The 18,401-nt window shown below is 37.7% G+C and overlaps 4 protein-coding genes across 5 annotated transcripts; 1 reads left to right on the forward strand and 3 right to left on the reverse strand.

Annotated features, from left to right (window-relative positions):
* Positions 1 to 143: 143 nt before the first annotated feature.
* mphosph10 (M-phase phosphoprotein 10 (U3 small nucleolar ribonucleoprotein)) lies at positions 144 to 4,979 on the reverse strand. 2 transcript variants are annotated; one of them, XM_008405141.2, is made up of 11 exons: positions 4,839 to 4,979; positions 2,997 to 3,636; positions 2,744 to 2,922; positions 2,480 to 2,645; positions 1,994 to 2,135; positions 1,806 to 1,873; positions 1,584 to 1,721; positions 1,402 to 1,512; positions 1,115 to 1,222; positions 790 to 1,020; positions 144 to 422 (listed from the first exon to the last, which is right to left on the reverse strand). In XM_008405141.2, exons 1-11 carry the CDS (start codon positions 4,922 to 4,924, stop codon positions 273 to 275), a joined length of 2,019 nt encoding a protein of 672 aa, XP_008403363.1. In that variant the 5' UTR covers positions 4,925 to 4,979; the 3' UTR covers positions 144 to 272. The 2 variants fall into 2 exon arrangements, with proteins under 2 accessions (XP_008403363.1, XP_008403362.1); XM_008405140.2 differs by having other exon boundaries at positions 2,480 to 2,666.
* A 2-nt stretch (positions 4,980 to 4,981) lies between these two features.
* Positions 4,982 to 9,505, forward strand: mcee (methylmalonyl CoA epimerase). Its single transcript, XM_008405139.2, has 3 exons — positions 4,982 to 5,049; positions 5,968 to 6,308; positions 8,659 to 9,505. The coding sequence occupies exons 1-3, from the start codon at positions 5,022 to 5,024 to the stop codon at positions 8,809 to 8,811; spliced, it is 522 nt and encodes a 173-aa protein (XP_008403361.1). The 5' UTR covers positions 4,982 to 5,021; the 3' UTR covers positions 8,812 to 9,505.
* Positions 9,506 to 11,728: 2,223 nt separating this feature from the next.
* On the reverse strand, positions 11,729 to 13,696 carry LOC103462393 (ferritin, heavy subunit). The gene is made up of 5 exons (XM_008405142.2): positions 13,419 to 13,696; positions 12,935 to 13,040; positions 12,469 to 12,615; positions 12,104 to 12,229; positions 11,729 to 12,004 (listed from the first exon to the last, which is right to left on the reverse strand). The coding sequence occupies exons 2-5, from the start codon at positions 13,034 to 13,036 to the stop codon at positions 11,846 to 11,848; spliced, it is 534 nt and encodes a 177-aa protein (XP_008403364.1). The 5' UTR covers positions 13,037 to 13,040; positions 13,419 to 13,696; the 3' UTR covers positions 11,729 to 11,845.
* A 1,743-nt stretch (positions 13,697 to 15,439) lies between these two features.
* LOC103462394 (60S acidic ribosomal protein P2-like) lies at positions 15,440 to 18,078 on the reverse strand. Its single transcript, XM_008405143.2, has 5 exons — positions 17,973 to 18,078; positions 16,775 to 16,898; positions 16,624 to 16,672; positions 15,838 to 15,933; positions 15,440 to 15,563 (listed from the first exon to the last, which is right to left on the reverse strand). Exons 2-5 carry the CDS (start codon positions 16,895 to 16,897, stop codon positions 15,484 to 15,486), a joined length of 348 nt encoding a protein of 115 aa, XP_008403365.1. The 5' UTR covers position 16,898; positions 17,973 to 18,078; the 3' UTR covers positions 15,440 to 15,483.
* Between the last annotated feature and the right edge of the window lie 323 nt (positions 18,079 to 18,401).

Genomic DNA, 18,401 nt, shown 5'->3' on the forward strand with positions numbered 1-18,401 from the left:
AGAGGAAGTAAAAAAAAAAAAAAAAAATCTGCTGCAGGCAGACTCGCAATCCAAGCTAAGGCCCTTATTGATTCTTACTGCAGCACAATAACTTTTGTAGATAGTAAAACAAAGTGCTTTATGTGAATAAACACAAACAGATGTGACCACAGTATACATTTTAATAAAGATGGAAAGTTTATTCACACTTTCAGGCTTAATGTACTGCAATTGTTTCATAAAAGAATCTGTACAATGAAAAGGTGATCATCAAAAATAAACCAGAAGAGTCATTACAGCTTGAGTTTGCTGACAGAAACCTCCTTTTGTTTCTTCTTCTTTGAAGACTGTTCCTTTGTACTTTTGATCTGACTTTTGACCTGATCCTGAAGCTGAGAGAAGAAAGCTTGAGAAGACCGCAGAGCCTTGTCCTTTCCTTCATCCTGAAAGCAAAGGAAACGGTATTAGATGTGTCACTTCAGAAACACACTGAGCTATTTAAGGGGCAATGAAGTGTTTGTGTTGGCATCCAGAAGGTGTGGCTCAACTTGCATAAACGAAAGATGAATCAGCTAAATGTGCAAGTGCTAAAAATAGATACTCAATTTGTGATGTGCAGGTTAAAAATGTGCTGATAAAGGATGCAACTCGTCCGTGACTAGTGCTTTGTCTGTAAAAACATAATACACAGCTATAAAGTATAAAAAGTCCATAGGAAATATGTTTTGAAAATATTTGGTAATAGTGTTCACATTGTAAGTCAGAAACTATGAGAATTTGGTTTGTGTATAATCCAATAAAGTGCTCAACCTTTAGTATTACGGCTTTGCCTCCCTTTGTGAGTTTCTTCAGGTTTTCAGTGACCTCAGCCTTCGAAGGCTTTTTATTTCCCCCGGTCCTGCTAGCTTCCTTAAGTTTTTGTCTCTTCTCCTTCTCCTGAATCTTCAGACGCTTCGCTTTCTTCTTGTGCCGTCTCTCGCGCTTCTTATCAGTCGACGTCTTCTCAGTATCACCCAGTAAGTCTCCAGCCTTGTTCTTCTCCTTTAATAAGCAGAAAGTGCTTATAAGCTGTTGTGTAACTGAAAAACTGGCACCACCACCATAGACATTTGTAACTTGATTGAAGCTGGCAAACCTTGACTTCTTCTGGTGCGAGCAGAGTGGCATCACTAGTGCTGACCGGAGCAACCTCCTCCATAGTGATGGATGGGAGGTTCGACACCACCTTGACCTCTGGAACAGGCTGTTCAAGAAAGTAAATATGGATGGATGAGTTCATCATCACCTGCACTATCCTGCTACCCTTTACATTTATCGTACAGCATGTCTCATCCTCATAAATGAAATTTATTTCAAAATGACATTTTATTTATTTTTGCCTTTTTTGTACTTTTTAGTAACTGATATCAGAAAATAACTCACTGGTTTTGGTGTGAAGTGGAAGTTGGAAAGAGCATCCAGCTTTAGGAAGAGCGTGTCCATAAGTTTTTGAATTTCTACATGAGCTGGGTTCTCCTTTTCCTCCGTCTTATTCTGAAATAAGAGGATAATAAAACGGAGGCTCTGCGGATTGTATGTGATGGAGAACAAGTGTAAAGTCAAACCTGAATCTGCTTGATGTATTCTTGCTCATAGATTTGAGCTAGACTCTGCTTGCTCTTCTCATGGTCCAGAGTCAGTCTCTTTTTGTATTCAAACACCTCCTCCTTAGGCTTCTCTTTACGCTCCACATCATCAAATGCCTTGTATGAACACAAGATAAAGGCACTGATTAAAAGAAACATTAATAATAAAAATCAGGTTAAACAAAAGTCTCTATGTCTGACCTGGTCTTTTATTCTCTGTTTGATGATGTCTTCAAGCTGCAGGGTGGTCTCCTCAGTAATAGCAGGGGCTAAAGAATGAAACCGGGTTATTTGGTTTACCTGACAGGCTTGCTAAATAGACTGCTTCGTCAAACGACAGCAGCAGAGTTGCTGCTGACCAATCGAAAAGCACAAGAATAAATGCTTACCCAATCTTGATGCCTGTTCAAACTCCACGTCTTCCTCCAGCATGCTGTTCTCCGGACGGGTCTGCGCCGTCACCTCGCCGGACAGCTGCCACGCCTTCTCTGCCAGAGCTGCGTTCTCCAGCTCCTGGATCTTCTGAGACATCTGCAAGATGGGAGACCAGCGGTAACTAAAAGTGAACTGCAGGGAACCTTCTTTCACATATTCTTGAGAAAAACTCTGTCGAGATTTTCTGCCGGAGGAATTATCAAAAAAAAAAAAAAAAAAAAAAAAAGTGACCCCATCAAATAATATCAAAACAGTACAATAAACAAACAAAAAAGGAGGTAAAACTTGGGACCATAGAAAAACTTATTTATATTCTTAACTCAATGTTTTCATAGTAAAGTTTTTGTTTTGCTTCGTTTTAGAAATTCAACTCTGTGGTATCAGAAGTAGACTTCAGAATCGGTTATAAATCAAATCAGCAGCATTTGAAGCTTTGTTACCTTCTCCTGTCGCTTCTCATATGAAGACTTTACTTCGGACTTTTCCGAGCTTGAAGTTTTTCCTCCAAATATCTCCTCCATATCCTCCCCCTCGCTGTCCTCCTCCCCAGACAGGTCAAAGGTCACCTTCTTTCGAGAGGCTTTACTTGGACTTCCTCCATCACCGCTACCAGAAAGCACAGACATGCTGCTATCAAATTGAAGTGCTTCTCTGGCATATGGATAAAAAATAAATAAAAAAAACAAGTACCTGATCACACTTACTCATCATCATCTTCCTCTTCCTCATCAAAATCCTCTTCTTCACCTTCATCCTGGATGTCCTCCATCTCATCATCATCATCATCATCATCATCATCATCTGACTGCTCATTTATTTTAGCTGGTCCGCCGTCCACGGCATCAAAGAAATCTTTGTACTTGAGATTCCTGGAGCTCTTTGCCTGTTAATATAAACAAAATTATTACATTTTTGTCTTCTGTGTTATCGTGGAAAGCAGAAATGTGACGTACATACCATGCTATTTTTCTTTTCTTTGGAGGACATAATCTCATCCAAGTCCAAATCCTCGTCTTCATCAGAGGGAACGTCCTGAAAATAGTCAACATCATCTTCGCGCTCATCTTCCTTTCCCTCACGTTTGTCCATCTCATCAAGAAATGACTCCATCTCTGACAGTTTGAAGAATTTATCATCAACCTCAGAGGGAACAACTTTTGTCCTGGAGTCATTCCTCACACCTTGCTTCTTCTGCTTCTCTCTTTTCTCAAGAGCGTCCACGTCAAAATCTATGTCAGAGTCTTCCTCAGAGTCACTTTGTGTCTCCGCTGCCTTTTTATTTCGGAGTTTGGAAGGTTGTTCAGTGTCATTTTCATCATCTGTCTCTCCTTCAGCCTCCTCTTCATTCTCGTCTTCCTCCTCCGTGTCTTCTTTCAGCAAAGTCTTAATTAACGTCTCATCTATGGCATCTTTAAAATGTTTCATCACAGCATTATTCTGTATCTCCAGTTCCTGCCAAATCTGCTCCTCATCAAAGTTGTCCACCACCAGCTGAGGCAGTGGGCCTCTTTTACAACCTGCAGGCTCCACAGATTTTTGGAGGTCATACAGGGTCTTGGTGAGGGAAGTAAATTCTGCTGCAGGTCCATCTTGAAGGCTGAAGAGGTGAAAACAACTGTTAAATCTGGCACATCTAGAAATACGGTTCAATGAGGAATTTCTAACTGTGTTTGTTTGTTTTGGGGGTCTTTTTTTTCTTCAATTTGAGCAACAAATGATACAAAAGAAACTAACGGTAGATTTATGATCTATAATGCAAAAATTAGAGCAAAAACTTGAAAACTGAAGTGTAACGCAGAACATTCATCTGTAATATGCTAAAACAGGTGCAGATACAAAGGTACAGACTGTTAAGACTGAAATTAACACCAAGTGTGCAACATAAGCCTAAAGAAATTTAACAAATGTCAGTATTGGTGTTTCATTTCTAAAGACAAAATCATAACTTCTGCTCTACAAACAGAGTATTTGTCTTTGTGACGTTGAAGTCTTTTCTGCCTTATGCTTGTGACCTAAAAATCAAAAACTTTTAGGAATCATCCTGCTAAACATTTTCTTTTAGGCGTTTCTATATTCTATATATATTAGGTGTTTCAGAGATTTTCACTCTTCTATACATTTTTTTCACCTCGTTGTGAAAGAGTGTCTGTCTCTATGTCCACATATGTGTGTCTTTTTCATGAAATTACAGATGGTTGTGAGGTCATGTTTCAGTTATTTGTCAGTCAATTTATTAAAGATCAATCAGGCAGAGATTCAGTTTAGCTCTGTAAGGAAGGTCAGATACAAAACAAAACTTTTTTTCATTCATTAAATGCTTAAACACTAAGAACTAATTAATGAATCAACAACAACATAGGTTCTGATTAACATATTACAGCATGATAATAACCAGAACCAGGTTTGGGATATATGCTTTCATGCATAAATGTCTTGAAAGGCCTAAATTACTGATAAATTGAAGACTATTACCCCTATCAAGGAACCTGCTACTTTCCCCTTTACGCTTTCTATTACATAGAAAGACATAGAAAACTACAAATCGGTATCGGCTAAGAAAACTCTGACCACTGCATTTCTAAATACACTTGAGACTTAGTTATGCACGTTATCTTGTAGCAAATTAATCATTTTACTTCAATTATAACACTAAATTTACGTCTACACTACTACTTGCTAATGCTACAGCTACTACAAATGCTACTACTTTAGCTTTAGCCTAGCGTTAGGTACGTCAACCTTTGCTTTTTGATTATGAAAAACATTCAGCAGTTGTTTTCTCCGGTATTAGCTACTTGCCTCAGAAAGTTCTCTGGCTGTGCCGTGTTGTCATTTATTATCTTAACACAGTCCTCCAGCACTCTCCTCATTTCTCGGTTAGCCATGTTTCATTCACATGTGTGAGCGTCTGAGTGTCGTAAGTAAATAGGCTCTAAGTGAAACACTTCCGCTGCCGCAGCAGCTTGGTTCCGAGGTACTAACATGGCGTCCGCTGTGCTGAAGGTTGCAGGTTTGTTTACGTCGACTAATGTCTTACGCCAGCTACTGGACTCTTATGTGATATTCTTTATACCTTCATTATTGTCACTGGACGTCAGTAAAAACAAAGACGACTTTAGCGTTGCTGGACAGAACAATGATCAAGTTACATTAGCAGTTTGTTTTACTGAAGCCTCTGTTTTCATTGTTGGTCATGAAGTCGGAGTTTGATCAGATGAATTTTAATGTAGGCACATAGGATTAACTTATTGAGTTTTATACGTATATAGACAGAGAAACATATTCACCTCGTTTTATATGTTCAATCATATACAGAAACACCATTAAATAAATTGTTTTGTTGAAATAAAAATTAATCCACATTTATTTTATATTTGGGGAAGGGTCGGTAGAGACTTCCAAATTTAAAACTACAGTAACTATTGTTTTTAAAAGGGTTTTAAATCCACGTAAATATAAGTTTATTATGTGTCGTAGGTCTACCCTTATCTGAAGATCTGCAGGAAGCTAAATAGAAAAGTCCTTAACCCTGAAGGAAAAGGGAGGCAAACTTGTCAGTTCATTTTTATTTTTGAAGCACTTTTAAATGTTGTTTAGTTTAAAACAATTAAGACGCAAATAACAAGACACAGTAAAATTACTACAATACAAAAACGTAATACTAAATATACAAAATCTGACAAAAGTGGGTAAGAAAATAAAGTAAATAAAACAAATAAATGTATGTGGAAACATGTGTTAAGCTGGGTGTCTGTAAGGTTTTTACTTTATATTTAAAAACACAAAACTCTGACATAAAAAAAAAATCTAGAGCACAGTTTAGTAAAATAAAATGACATGTTATCAAACCATGGACCATTTATGAAGCTAATTTGATGAAAAATATTTTGACAAGGTTGTTTCTCATCATATTAATCTGTTCATTCAGCGGCAGGCTTTTCCAGATGTTCTCGTGCCACCATCCTGCGAGGACATTCGACAACTGCCCCCCTCCGCCAGGGTGTCCCTGGATCGCTGTGGAAGCTGGGGAAGCTGAACCACATAGCCATCGCCGTGCCCGACATGGAGAAAGCCACGGCTCTGTATCGAGATGTACTCGGTGCCACTGTGAGCGAAAAGGTCCCCCTGCCGGAGCATGGCGTTTACACAGTGTTTGTGGAACTGGGCAACACTAAGCTGGAGCTGCTCCATCCTCTCGGGGAGAAGAGCCCCATCTCTGGGTTCTTACAGAAAAACAAGTCAGGGGGGATGCACCACATTTGTATTGAGGTGCGAAACTGATGGCACTAAAACTATTAGTTTGAAACTTAAAGTTGCATTCACATCTACAAAACTAATAATCCAGACCATAGCAAAGCAGGTGACTATTATTGTAGCGGTTTTGTGCAAAAGTCTCGAGTCATTTCTTGATTTGATGTTTTAAAGCCAGGCAGCCAAACATTCTCATACTCTTTTAAAGTGGTATTTATCACTTTATCAGTAGCTTAACAGATTTTCAGACAGACCTATAAACCATGCAGACATAAAAAGGATTCATCGCAGATGCACTTTATTACAGCAGCCTGTTGGAAGGACAGAATATGTTCCAATTTCTTTAACTGGATCTATAAAAAAACTTAAGATAAGTTGGCTCTCAAAGAGTTACTATGTATAATCTTAGCGTTTGTGAAGGAGGATGCACTTCTCAGACACTGTGTTAGATCTTTTCTGGTCCTTTTTACTTATTTCTTAAAGTGGGACATTTCATCTGCTGTCAGACCTAACATGTCTTCGTTTGTCCTCCATATTCCCACATCCATGGTTTTGTGGAACAACGACTGCACAGTGTGCTGTTATGACCAGATGAGAGAAGTGTACAGAATATACGGGACATTTCTGCAAAATGTAAAATCTTAACTCATTTTTAAAAAGCTCCAATAATAAGTGTATTGGATATGACCTAATTAAAATAATGTGTTTCTCATTTGAAGCAGAGTATTAAGAAATTGAACTTCAGGTGGAAGTTTAAAACTATTTTCTAAGTATTATATCTTCGGGGCTGACCTTCTCTCATGCAGGACTTGTACAGGTCAAGGGTCCAAATATCCAAAATAAACAACCAAAATATCCTGGTTCTGACCTAAACAAACTTTTTAGGTTTTTATCTTCAGGTCAGCGCTACAGAAAACAATTTTCATAAACCAGGCGCCACAGAGACAGTTTTTTTTCTCCCCAGGCTGTCTCTCTGTTGAACACAGTTAAGTCTTCATTTAGAGAAAAGAGGAACTGAGGTCAAATTCCTTGTTTTTTTGTGTGTAAAAACATGGCTTTTTTTAAATGAGCATTGAGATTTTTTTCTTGTGCTAAAGTGCTATGTTGAGAAGTCATTGATTTTATTTTGTTGCAGTTACTGGTGCTTATGTTTATAGGTCATTGAGCAAGAGACAAGGTACACCCAGGTCATAGGAATTATCAACACAAACAACTGTGTTCTCTCTCCTCCTCTCTCTCTCTCTCTCTCTCTCTCTCTCTCTCTCTCTCTGACTCTCTCTCACACTCACTCTCTCTCTCTCTCTCTCTCTCTCTCTCTCTCTCTCTCTCTCTCTCTCTCTCTCTTTCTCTCTCTCTCTCTCTCCTACTCACACCTTATTGCAGTAAGGCCACAATCTGGTAATTGCACTGTTGTGCACCTCCATGTGTTTAACTTATGGCATATAATCTATGTTCTTTCAATAGAAAGAAAAAGAAAAACAGAACAGGCCACTGGCTGTAACAATCTATTACAAATAACATAGTTCTTCTCAAGGTTGCCTAAAACCATATAATCAAAGACATTGCCACTCTCATTTGAAAAGGAAGATTACTGACATGAGTGCTGTCAACTATGATTCTTTTTAGTTTAGTTTTTGTGATCTAACCTTTTTTTTTTTTTTTACCTTGGTTTCATGGTTAAAAATGTTAGCCTTGTGAAGGATTTCATTCTTTCTATTTTGATATGGTTAGCCTGATATTTAGAATTCTCATAATGATTGGATTAATGTGGGTTTGTGACTATTTCAGTTTTCCTTTTGGAAATCTGGACTCCAATAGCTCTAATTTAAACTGAACTCTAACTACTGTATTTTATTGGAGGACTTGCAGTTCATTGTAAGTGTGAAATAATAATCTGGAAACACTCCCTTATAAAACAGGTCAATCCACAAATAATTGTTGATTCATACTTAGTTAGAAACAGCTCTAATTAACAGTGTTGTGTTTCTTTTCTTTCTTTCTTTTTTTGGTTTTTGCTTAGCTCAGTATTTCCATCAAGTATTTTATATACAAAGAATGCACACTCCACACAATTTGATTGCTGCAGATTTTTGCTGAGTGTTGAAGGTTTATGTCTGTAAACAAATCTCAACATTAATGCTAGACTGAGTTGTCAGCATCATAGAAACTTAAATTGAAACTCAAATTTCTGGAAGCTGCTCATATTTCCTAACTCTCACTACAACAAAAGTGTACTGTCACGGTGTTCAAGTAGAAGTGATTCAGAGAGCTGACTCAGTTGTTCTCTTAGTTTGTGGTACAGTAGGGTAAAGTGTACGATAATCTAACTGCAGATGAATGATTAACAGAGTTTTCCTCCCGTCTGCAGGTGGACGACATTACCGCTGCGGTGGCCGACTTGAAGTCAAAGAACATCAGAACCCTGTCGGCAGAGCCTCGGATAGGCGCTCATGGGAAACCGGTCATGTTCCTTCATCCCAAAGACTGTGACGGTGTGCTGGTGGAGCTGGAACAAGCATGAGCCTCTCTGATCTGCATGAACTGTCGGAGCTCTCCATGTATATCTACATATTCGTCAGCCACTTTGACAACACGGTGATAGAGGTGTTGAAAGCTCTCTATGGCACTTCTCGTTTCAGAAACTGTGTTCCTAACTCCTGATTCTGTTTTGCATTTGTTTGAATCATTTAGAGTGGCGTGTTTAGACGGTGTTCATAAAGAGGAACTTCCACTAACTGCCTGCTTTTTTGTAAATGCGTTTTTGAATCGGAGATTGACATTTTAATCTAGCAGAACACAATGTTCTTCTCCACCGGCTGCAACTTGAAACAAGTGTGTAGCCCGAAGAACGGATTGTTTCTGGAAAACAGAAGCAAAACTCCCACTCTTGTTCAACATCCTGGGGAAGTTCATCGAGCAACATTTCTGTCACTGATCATCATCAGCCAAATATGGTTCTAAAAAAAAGCCTACCAGTATCATCCAATAACACAAGACCAGTGCAAAACAATTTATTTAAAATGAACATAGCTAAAATACAATGCATTACCTCTCATAATGCACATTTATAGAACCTCCTGTTAAGCTGTATAAAAAAACCCTGAAATGAATTATTATATTGCAGTGGCATAATATTATAAACATTTAAGAAAATCCAACATTTAACCTCAATACAACTGATAAGGAGAAGGAAAATAAAACTGTAAAGAAATTTAGTTTTTTTTGTTGTTGTTTTTGAATCATCTATAAAATGTGTAACATTTCACATGTTTAGAGCATACAAAGAAAGGAATCTTCAGTTCATTCTTGCACAATCTCGAGTGTCCACAGTCCTGATTCTTCTCCTCCTCCACAACTCCACAGATTTTCTTTAGGATTTATGACCGTGTGATGTAATGACCAGGGCAGAGGGCTGAATTCGTCTGATGACGTTTGTTGATTTGGATCGTCCTGCTGAAAGACCCAATTTGGTTTCCTCTTGGAGGCCACAAGAAACATAATACGAAACCTCCTGGCATTTCAATTATTTTTATGTTACCATGTGCTCTTATAAGGTGATTAGGCCCTAGTGATGCATCTGTCCTGAGTGTCAAGGTAACAAGTTACCCACAAAATGTACCATAACATAAACAGCTTATAAAGCCATGATACCAGAATGTTGGGTTACCACTAGAAGGCGCAGATTAAGATTCAAGAGGAAAACAGGGACAACACAGATCAGATTGCAAAATGGCAAAGTCTGATGACGTATGGTAACCTCAAACATTTCACTTGGACTTCCTGTTAAGTTTTTGTGGAGGACATGGAAATTCCCTGATGACTTCAGACTTGCAGAACATTGTGGAATAAATGTTTGGAAATGAATGTTGGGTTTTACACACACAAAAAAAGTATAGTGTTTTCACTTGAAACTGAAGCTGTAAGCATCTTTGCGTCACTTGAAACATCTGAGTAAGACTTCTTTGAATAAGCTGCTAAAGGCAAAGTGTCACCTTGAACCACATGATTAGACACTTAACCAAAATCCTTTAATTTTAAGAGTCATGTTACAACCTTCAAACTAAGACACAAGGACACCGACTTGCTAAGTGCAATAAACACTTGAAGGATCTAGTGAAGGCAGAGACATGTTTGTATAGTGTAGCTATTAAGGTTTCTGTATTACCAGGCAACTATAACTGGTCCAAAGCAGCACTATTCTTAAAATTTGGAAAAGAAAGAGTGAAGAATGACATTTAATCTGCAAGTACAGTGATTGCTGCATGGAAACAGGATAGCTTTGATGAAAAAGGGAACTTCTTGGGGCTGTCAGCCATGGTGGTAGAGCTCTGACTAATTTGGTAAGGCAAAACAAAATCTAAAACACAAAGTCAGGGAACACGAGATTAATCTAAAACCTAAACCCATCGTGTTGAAACTTTCAACTTGTCAGCTCCCTAGTTAGGAATGAGGTCACATCAAGTGTATCCCTGAATACTAAACCAGCAGCACTAATGTTAAAGCCAGAATATAGTGGCATAGAGAAAATTAATGTCATTCTTGTATCAGCTAAGTCCATGCAGCTCTTTGCTCTAGATATGTTGTAGGGCTGAAGACAGATTCATAAAGTGCTTGAAGTCAATTTAGTAACTAGAGAGACTCCATGCATTTTACAGTAAATGTACCCAGAAGTATCCTAGTTTTAGTTTCATCTGGTTTAAATTCCTAAGCAGGCTTTGCTATCCAGTGAATCCCAATAGTCAGATTAATCCTACACCGTTTTTCCACAAGTACTTAGTTGGATCCTTTCGAAAAGTCATGCACTTAATTGCTTTACATTTTTATTGTACAGTAAGGCTTAAGTGACTAAATGAAAAATCTGAAAAAAATATGCCAGTTTTATCCAATTTTAGTTGCATTCATAAAAAATGTTCAGAATATAGTTGAATTAATGAACCACCTGAGGTGACTTTTGCTGCCCAATGCTCAGCAACTGAGAAACGTGCCTTTTCGGTTTGGCTCAACTTTAACTATGTGCTTCATGTAAAAGGTGATCTTTTAAAGCAATTACCCAAACTTCAGCATTGACCATTGTCAGATGGTCATTAGTTTTTCACCAAGTTGCTCATTTGAGACACATGGTCTATACTTGAGATTTGAAGTAAATAGTAATTATGCCTCAACACTTTGAGCCCTCAGACCCCCGAATGTCTGAACTTCAGCCCAAGACATAAAATGTATTTTTCTAGCAAGTTTGTAGACATTCTTGAATTTTTGTTGAAGATAGTGAGAATGTAAGATCAGTCCATTCAATTTAAACACAAGACTCTACTTTTAACACATTGAATAAATGAAAACCAGGCAAATGAGAATTCAGAGGGTAGGATTTATTTTGCTCTGTCAGCACAGTACAGCAAACATGCAGCGACTACAGATTTAAAGGAGTCAGAACTGTTAAACAATGTGACTATAATGACCAATTTATTGCCAAAAATATTTTGAAATTTATAGAAGCAAGATGCAAATTGTCACATACAGAAGCAATTTTTTTTTTCTTTGACAATTTCTGGACGGATTTAGCTGCTCTCTTTGCCCAGAGTGTGCTTGTCAAACAGGTACTCTGCCATGCCGTTCTGAGGAGCTCCCATGCGGCGCAGGTTGCTCACCCAGTCGCCCAATTCTTTGATCGACTTCACCTGCTCATCAAGGTAGTGCGTCTCGATGAAATCACACAGCTGGAAGACAGTAAGATGAAATCAGCAAGTCTTCATGACATTTGAGCTTGTAACTAGATCAGGGTTTGTCCCAATTGAATTGGAGTTTCAAATACTCACATGTGGGTCATTGTGAGTGGAGCAGATCTTGTGCAAGTCCAGCAGTGACTGATTCACGCTCTTCTCAAGCTGCAGGGCACATTCAAGAGCTTCGACACCACTGCCCCACTCATCTCTGTCTGGCTTCTGGAAGACAAAGAGCAGAAGGACAAATTAATGAGGGAAATCCAAGAGTCTTCTCAAACTCTACTTGCAGTTTAACGTTTTGCTTAAATTTGAAGGGGTTGGCATGAGTGGTGAGAAAAGATAAGCAGAAATCAGCTGCACACCCACAGTATCTGCATTGCCACACCCAATACTTGTTAAATGATACGTCAAAACAACTGAATATCCTGAAAACGTCCACTTTCACACCGGTTTTTTACCTTGATGTCCTGCAGAAAAATTCTTCCTCCCCTCTTGTTCTGGAGTTTCATTAGCTTCTCAGCATGCTCACGCTCCTCATGGGACTGATCACGAAAAAATTTGGAAAAGTTCTGCAATGCCTGATCATCCCGGTCAAAGAAGTAGCCCTGTGAAAGAGGAAAATGCTTAGGCTCTCTATATTAAAGCATTTACAAGTGACTACAACACAACACAATCCAAAGTGAAGAAAAAAAAAAAAAAAAAAAAAAAAAAAAAACCTTCTGCATTTATAAAATAAATAAAAACTGAACTCATCCCCAAGCAAAATACACAGAAAAAACGTTTCAGCTGCAAATCAAGCTGGTTTACACGTTTCCTCTTTCAGGTAACAGTTCCTCATATTTTTAGACACCTGTTCCATAGTTTCCCGAAATGTTTGTGCACCGCAGCTGTTTCATTTCCGCTCAGTTCATATTTGAGACTCACCATAGACAGGTAGACATAGGAGGCATACAGCTCCAGGTTGATCTGCCTGTTGATGGCAGCCTCGCAGTCCTGATGGTAGTTGTGTCTCACCTGGGAAGTCATGGTTCTGAAAAAAAATACAAAAAGCACTTAGTCGAATTACAGTCAACATAACATGGAAAATTTACATGAAATTGTAATTTCATGCCCACGTATTTCAAGGGACTTAAATGTGGAAGTTTTGAAAATTGACTCCAATTATGACCAACCCGATTATAGCCCTTAAAGGCGCTCCATAAATAAACAAAAAAACCCTCCATGCCCCAATAAACACTACATGAAAAAGCCAGGCTGTTGTGCGCCATCAACCGCTATAAGCTCGTAAAGCGCTTCCTGCGCCAAATGCCACATGAGCAGCGTTTTTGTGGTGAAAATAAAAACATTTTAACATAAACGCCAATATACATGCATAGAAATGAAAATGACATAATACATCATTACTTACTGTCTTTCGGTCGTCTTTTGAGGAGGTCGCCGCTCTTCGACTGGTTGCGTTGTTAGCAAGACAAATAGCCCTCTAGCAAAGCGTGACGGAGCCTTATTTAGCTAGCTGGCACAAAAGTTCGAATTGCTTGATAAAAAAGCTGAAGAGAAGCTGCTATCTGAATGTCGAGACAGTTAAAAGGTTGCCGTTCAAGCACTGTTGAAGCAGGTAACCTTCACTGTCCGCTAACGAGGATCAACTGTAAACGCTACGTGCGGGAAGTCAGTAAATAAAGCGCTCAGAGGTGACGTCACAACTAGATGGGGGGCAGGGCCTTTGGTAACCAGGTAACCGAGATCAAATCGTTCCATTTTGATGTTCTTTACGCTATTAATTTATTATTTTTTAAATACATTAAAACAGCACTTATTTTATAAACAGACATGCCCATGGAAAGAATATAATTACTGTTAGTTGTTTTAGCAAGTATTTAATACTTCATTTGAAATGTACTATCACCAGTTAAAACACGAAAAAGTCTTGTATTTTCAAGCGTAAAGATAAAAAACATACAGTGCTCCGGATGGCACTTAATTGCAAAATGTATATTTTGTTTACAATGTTTTTGCTGAAGCTTTTCAAGAACAACATATCATGTTTTTGCTACAGTAAGTTAAGCACCACATTAATTTTTCAAACATCTATTTGTTGTGCCATATATTTACTTTATTTTTGGAATTAAGAATAACAATTTCTGAGTGACAATGGGATTAAAACTGGGTGTGAACTTTGCCAGGAACAAGGACAAATGAGTTAATTACTCGTTTTCTGATGACTCGTGGTAGACCACGTGAGCCTGCTCAGATGATCTTTTGGGTTTGTGTAACAACCACGTTAACGCATTAAAAAAACTTTAGGATGAAGTAAGCAATATGACACACACAGTAACCTGACTAAATAAGTTATTGCGAAAGATTTATCTTGATAAAAATATTAGTATTTAATTCTAATTTGGTTAATAACACAAATGACTAAATACAACCAGGTAAATACAGCTACAGGTTGGGTGAAGGTGTTACCCTTTTAGAGAAAGAAGATACATTTAACACAACTGTTGATAGTGATAATCTATAAATACAAAGACTTTCGGATGTTTTCAAGCGTTCAATTATTCCTTTCCTTTACTGAAATGGCTTTGGGTTGTTTACCTTCCTCTATTACATCTGAAAAGTACCTCCTAAGGGATTAGCTAATGTTACGATGGCAATAAAGGCGGCATATGTACATCCAATCAGAGAAGAGGTTACATGAAGTCACACCTAGCAGAACTAGTTAGTTATGTTACCGCAAATACCTGAAATGACAGGAGTTCGACTCAGAGCGCAGGGAATACTGTGGTTAGTAACCTACACTAAGAACTCACAACACAAGGTTTCAACTATTGGAACATTGGATTAGCCAATTCAGCCATATTTTGAAATTTAACAGGAAGTGGCTTTATTCTTGTTGTCATATTGTTCTAACATAATAGAAAAATTAAAAATTGTTTGCTTATTAGTAAAAAAATTTTTTAAATACAAATACAATACCAAAAGTAACCAATAATCTTAAACTTAAATTAAGAAAATTACTATTTAATAAAATAATTTAAATGCAATCGAGGATGACTCTGCAAAAATGCTTTTCTGTTAACTCATCTACGGGTCATTAGCACAAGTTTCTGCGTAAAGCCGTAAATAATGCAGGTGTCTTTAGAATCTGGTTCGGCTAGTAAATTATTCAAAATGCTGAACTAACATGTCCAAATCAAAAGGATCTCTTACAGTATGTTTCACTTCATCAGTCAGCGATTATGATGCCACCTACTGTCCACCATGACTTCCTGCATGCACATAAAGCCTTAACTTTCCCTCTAAAAATAAACTATCTTACTGTGTGCATTTTCATCAAAATCTCAGTTCTAGTTGCATACGTCAAACGGTTCATTAATGTAATATAATCACAACGTGGATTTCTGAAAACATTTGACAATTTAGACTGGAAACATTTTCAGTTTTCAAAAACTTTATTTATGACTTTAAAAAGTTTAGTCAAAGAGGCCGAATCCCATGTCGTCATCAGACTCCTCAGACTCATCTTTCTTCTCCTCCTTCTTCTCTTCAGCAGCTGTAAAACAAAATACATTTTAAACAATTACAGTTTAAAGCACAACAAACGGATTTTTTCCCTAAAAGTTGTCAAACTATGATTTTACCACAACATAGTAAAAACATAGCATGAACTATATTAACTATATGATCTCTACACACCGGGTCTACATCATAAGGTTAATACATATTCGAGGTTATTATATTTCAATAAAATACACACATTTATGAGTATACATTAATTATACTTTATAGCACTTATGACAAAGTATGAGGTGAGGTAAAACGCTCACCTGCAGCAGGAGCAGCAGCTCCACCTGAGCCAGCACCAGCAGAGCTGGCAACAGCTACAGCGCCACCTGCTGGCATGCTGGCCAGCTTGCCGTAACCTGAAAAAATAAAGACGAATTGGGAGAGAAAGCACAGGTAAACCCTGAGGCACGGCAAAAACCCTGGGTATTACTCAGCAGTTTCATCAATGGAGTGGATTTTATTGTTTTTCTAAAACAATAAAATCCACTCCATTATTGTTTTTCTGAAAACAATAAAATCAAAGCAAAATAAATCCCAACAACTAATTTAGGGTTACAGACGATTAGGACAAAATACCAAAAATGAACTGCAGTACAATTCAACGATGTGGGTATTCTCCAACTCAAGCTGTGTGCTTCATTAAAATAATGTCTACGTTCACAGATCTAAGTTTTCTGATAAAAGCTTATCATTTTCTTTAAAACAACACTTTAAAACTTAAATGTGCATTATTTTTTACTTACAATTATTAAAATCGTTAAACTTAAAGACACTACAAAATAATTAAGTTGCAGTAGAAAGAAACCTGATGGTATGTTTTCATAGATTACAGCTGCAATTTATTCTTACAATAACCTCTTTGCTTTTATTTTACATACAATTGTTTGTCCTTGTTACAACAAACATCAGAACTTGCAGTCACATTTAAACTACTTTTACAAAAATTAGAAGCAGTTTTGAGTCAGATTATATCTGATAAATCATAGAATGTGCCCTAATACCGAGACACAGACATAATTTAAACAAAAGGATTGTTACAAACGTACCAGTGGCAATCACCTCCTCGACATTCTTCCCTTTGAGTTCTGAGATGACCTGTTGGAAAAAATAAAAAACACAAACATGAATATATCTGAAGACGTGTCCGCCTGCTGATAAAACCAGAGTCCCTGTTACCAGGAGGAACAGCCTCTGTACCTTGTTCAGGCGGGTGTCGTCAGCCTCAATGCCAACACTCTCCAGGATCTTCTTGATGTCCTTGGACTGGGGATTATCGTTGCCACTGAGGGCGGCGAGCAGGTAAGCAGCAACGTAACGCATCCTGGAACACAGGCAGTCGTTTTAGATATCGAAATACTTCATAACCGTCACTGCGCCCAACAAACTCAATAAGTCATTACATCTCTGCTGGGTTTTGAAGTTTCTCTGTGTTTTAGTCTGTTTTTATGCACAAATATACATATTTGGGACATTTTTAAAGTTCTCATATCCAATTGCACGTTTTGTTGTACCTGAGTGTGATATTTTTAACATTATACAATTTTTTTTTATTATTGTAAATCGCTTTTTTAAATTTATTTGTACCTTGGTGTAAATTGGCATGCTTCATTTTCTCCATCACATAGCTGCTCTTGGATCTTAATTTCCCCACTAAGTGCCAATGAAGGTTATTTCTACTTTATTCTCCAGTAGTTTTTGTTATTTGCCTCATGGCAAGATTTTCAATTTTTCTACTGACAGCATCCTCTTACTGAAGAAAACATATTTATATACACTTCAAGTTAAAGCCTTTTAACTAATATTATAGAGCAATATGTTACTACAAATCCTTAACTTTCTAGAGATTATTGAGAGGCCACTTAGTGGGGTTTTCATGACCCACAGCAAGGTCTCGAGCTCATCTTTGAGAACTGATTATGTAATGTGCTATTTCACATTGCTTAACCACAAAAGTAGAAATGAACAGTCTACAATGCTTCTATGTGTACTTGTTTTATTAAAAATACGACATGTAACCAGGGATTAAGACTACGACTTTTCGGGGAGGATGCCTTCTTAAGATGCGTCAACAAAACCAGCACTTTCTTTGTTTTATAACTAATGTGTTTAAATAAATCCATGTGCATCAACTGTGGCAAACTAATATGAAATAGTGATGGAAATATGAAAAACATCTTTCAGTTTTACATCCAATAGAGGGCATGCGTTTCCCTCTCGCTGCTATCAGCTAAGTGAGCAGCAGCTAAGCGAGCAGTAAAATACATTAAATCAAGCGGAAACATCGACCTTCAACACTTAAAAGTTGCCCGGACTGGAAGATTAGTTGTTTATTTAGATGTCGGAACTATTTTCCCGAGGAATACTGCTGTTTTTGGTTAAAAAATAAGACACTCACTTGAGCTAAGTCGGACAACGCGTGTTCACTACGAGGTTGGCACAGCCAGAAAGGACGTTACGTCATTTGAGGAAAGCGGAAAAAGCTTTTCTTCTTCGTGAGTGACAGAAAGGAAAAGAGATCCGAGGCGAGTCCTGCTGCACCGGAGTATGTAGGCAGTTTCTCTGCTGATATCTCCGTAAATATTAACTTCTTGTGAAGTAAAATATGTTCCGCAAATTTCAAGACATTTTGAATTTGAATCTATGACTGAAAAAGTTTATAGGCTCATGTTTATTTTCTTCTTCTTCAGAAAACTATTTCTCAGGTTCCCCTTTCTCAACATTTGTTAAGTAGTAAATACAATATAACAGTCAAGAAACCCCAATGGATAATTTCTGATGGAGCTTTTAAGGTCAGTTGACAAAAACGACGAAATTTCTCAGCATT

Source organism: Poecilia reticulata, linkage group LG3 (assembly GCF_000633615.1).
Source record: "Poecilia reticulata strain Guanapo linkage group LG3, Guppy_female_1.0+MT, whole genome shotgun sequence".
Classification (NCBI taxonomy): Eukaryota; Metazoa; Chordata; class Actinopteri; order Cyprinodontiformes; family Poeciliidae; genus Poecilia; species Poecilia reticulata.

Bases quoted from the DNA above. Each gene is read 5' to 3' on its own strand.
- mphosph10 (XM_008405140.2), bottom strand. From the start codon at position 4,924: ATGGCTAACCGAGAAATGAGGAGAGTGCTGGAGGACTGTGTTAAGATA. The intron at 2,667-2,743 runs GTAAGTGTGATC...ATTTGATAGCAG, and splicing joins GAAGAGGAAGATGATGATGA to CATGTCTGTGCTTTCTGGTA. The intron at 1,513-1,583 runs GTTTGACTTTAC...CTCTTATTTCAG, and splicing joins AATACATCAAGCAGATTCAG to AATAAGACGGAGGAAAAGGA.
- mcee (XM_008405139.2), top strand. From the start codon at position 5,022: ATGGCGTCCGCTGTGCTGAAGGTTGCAG. The intron at 5,050-5,967 runs GTTTGTTTACGT...CTGTTCATTCAG, and splicing joins CGCTGTGCTGAAGGTTGCAG to CGGCAGGCTTTTCCAGATGT. The intron at 6,309-8,658 runs GTGCGAAACTGA...TCCCGTCTGCAG, and splicing joins TGCACCACATTTGTATTGAG to GTGGACGACATTACCGCTGC.
- LOC103462393 (XM_008405142.2), bottom strand. From the start codon at position 13,036: ATGACTTCCCAGGTGAGACACAACTACCATCAGGACTGCGAGGCTGCC. The intron at 12,230-12,468 runs GTAAAAAACCGG...TTTGTCTTCCAG, and splicing joins TTTTTCTGCAGGACATCAAG to AAGCCAGACAGAGATGAGTG. The intron at 12,005-12,103 runs GTGAGTATTTGA...ACTGTCTTCCAG, and splicing joins CCACTCACAATGACCCACAT to CTGTGTGATTTCATCGAGAC.
- LOC103462394 (XM_008405143.2), bottom strand. From the start codon at position 16,897: ATGCGTTACGTTGCTGCTTACCTGCTCGCCGCCCTCAGTGGCAACGAT. The intron at 16,673-16,774 runs GTACAGAGGCTG...TTTTTCCAACAG, and splicing joins ACGACACCCGCCTGAACAAG to GTCATCTCAGAACTCAAAGG. The intron at 15,934-16,623 runs GTACGTTTGTAA...TTATTTTTTCAG, and splicing joins CGAGGAGGTGATTGCCACTG to GTTACGGCAAGCTGGCCAGC.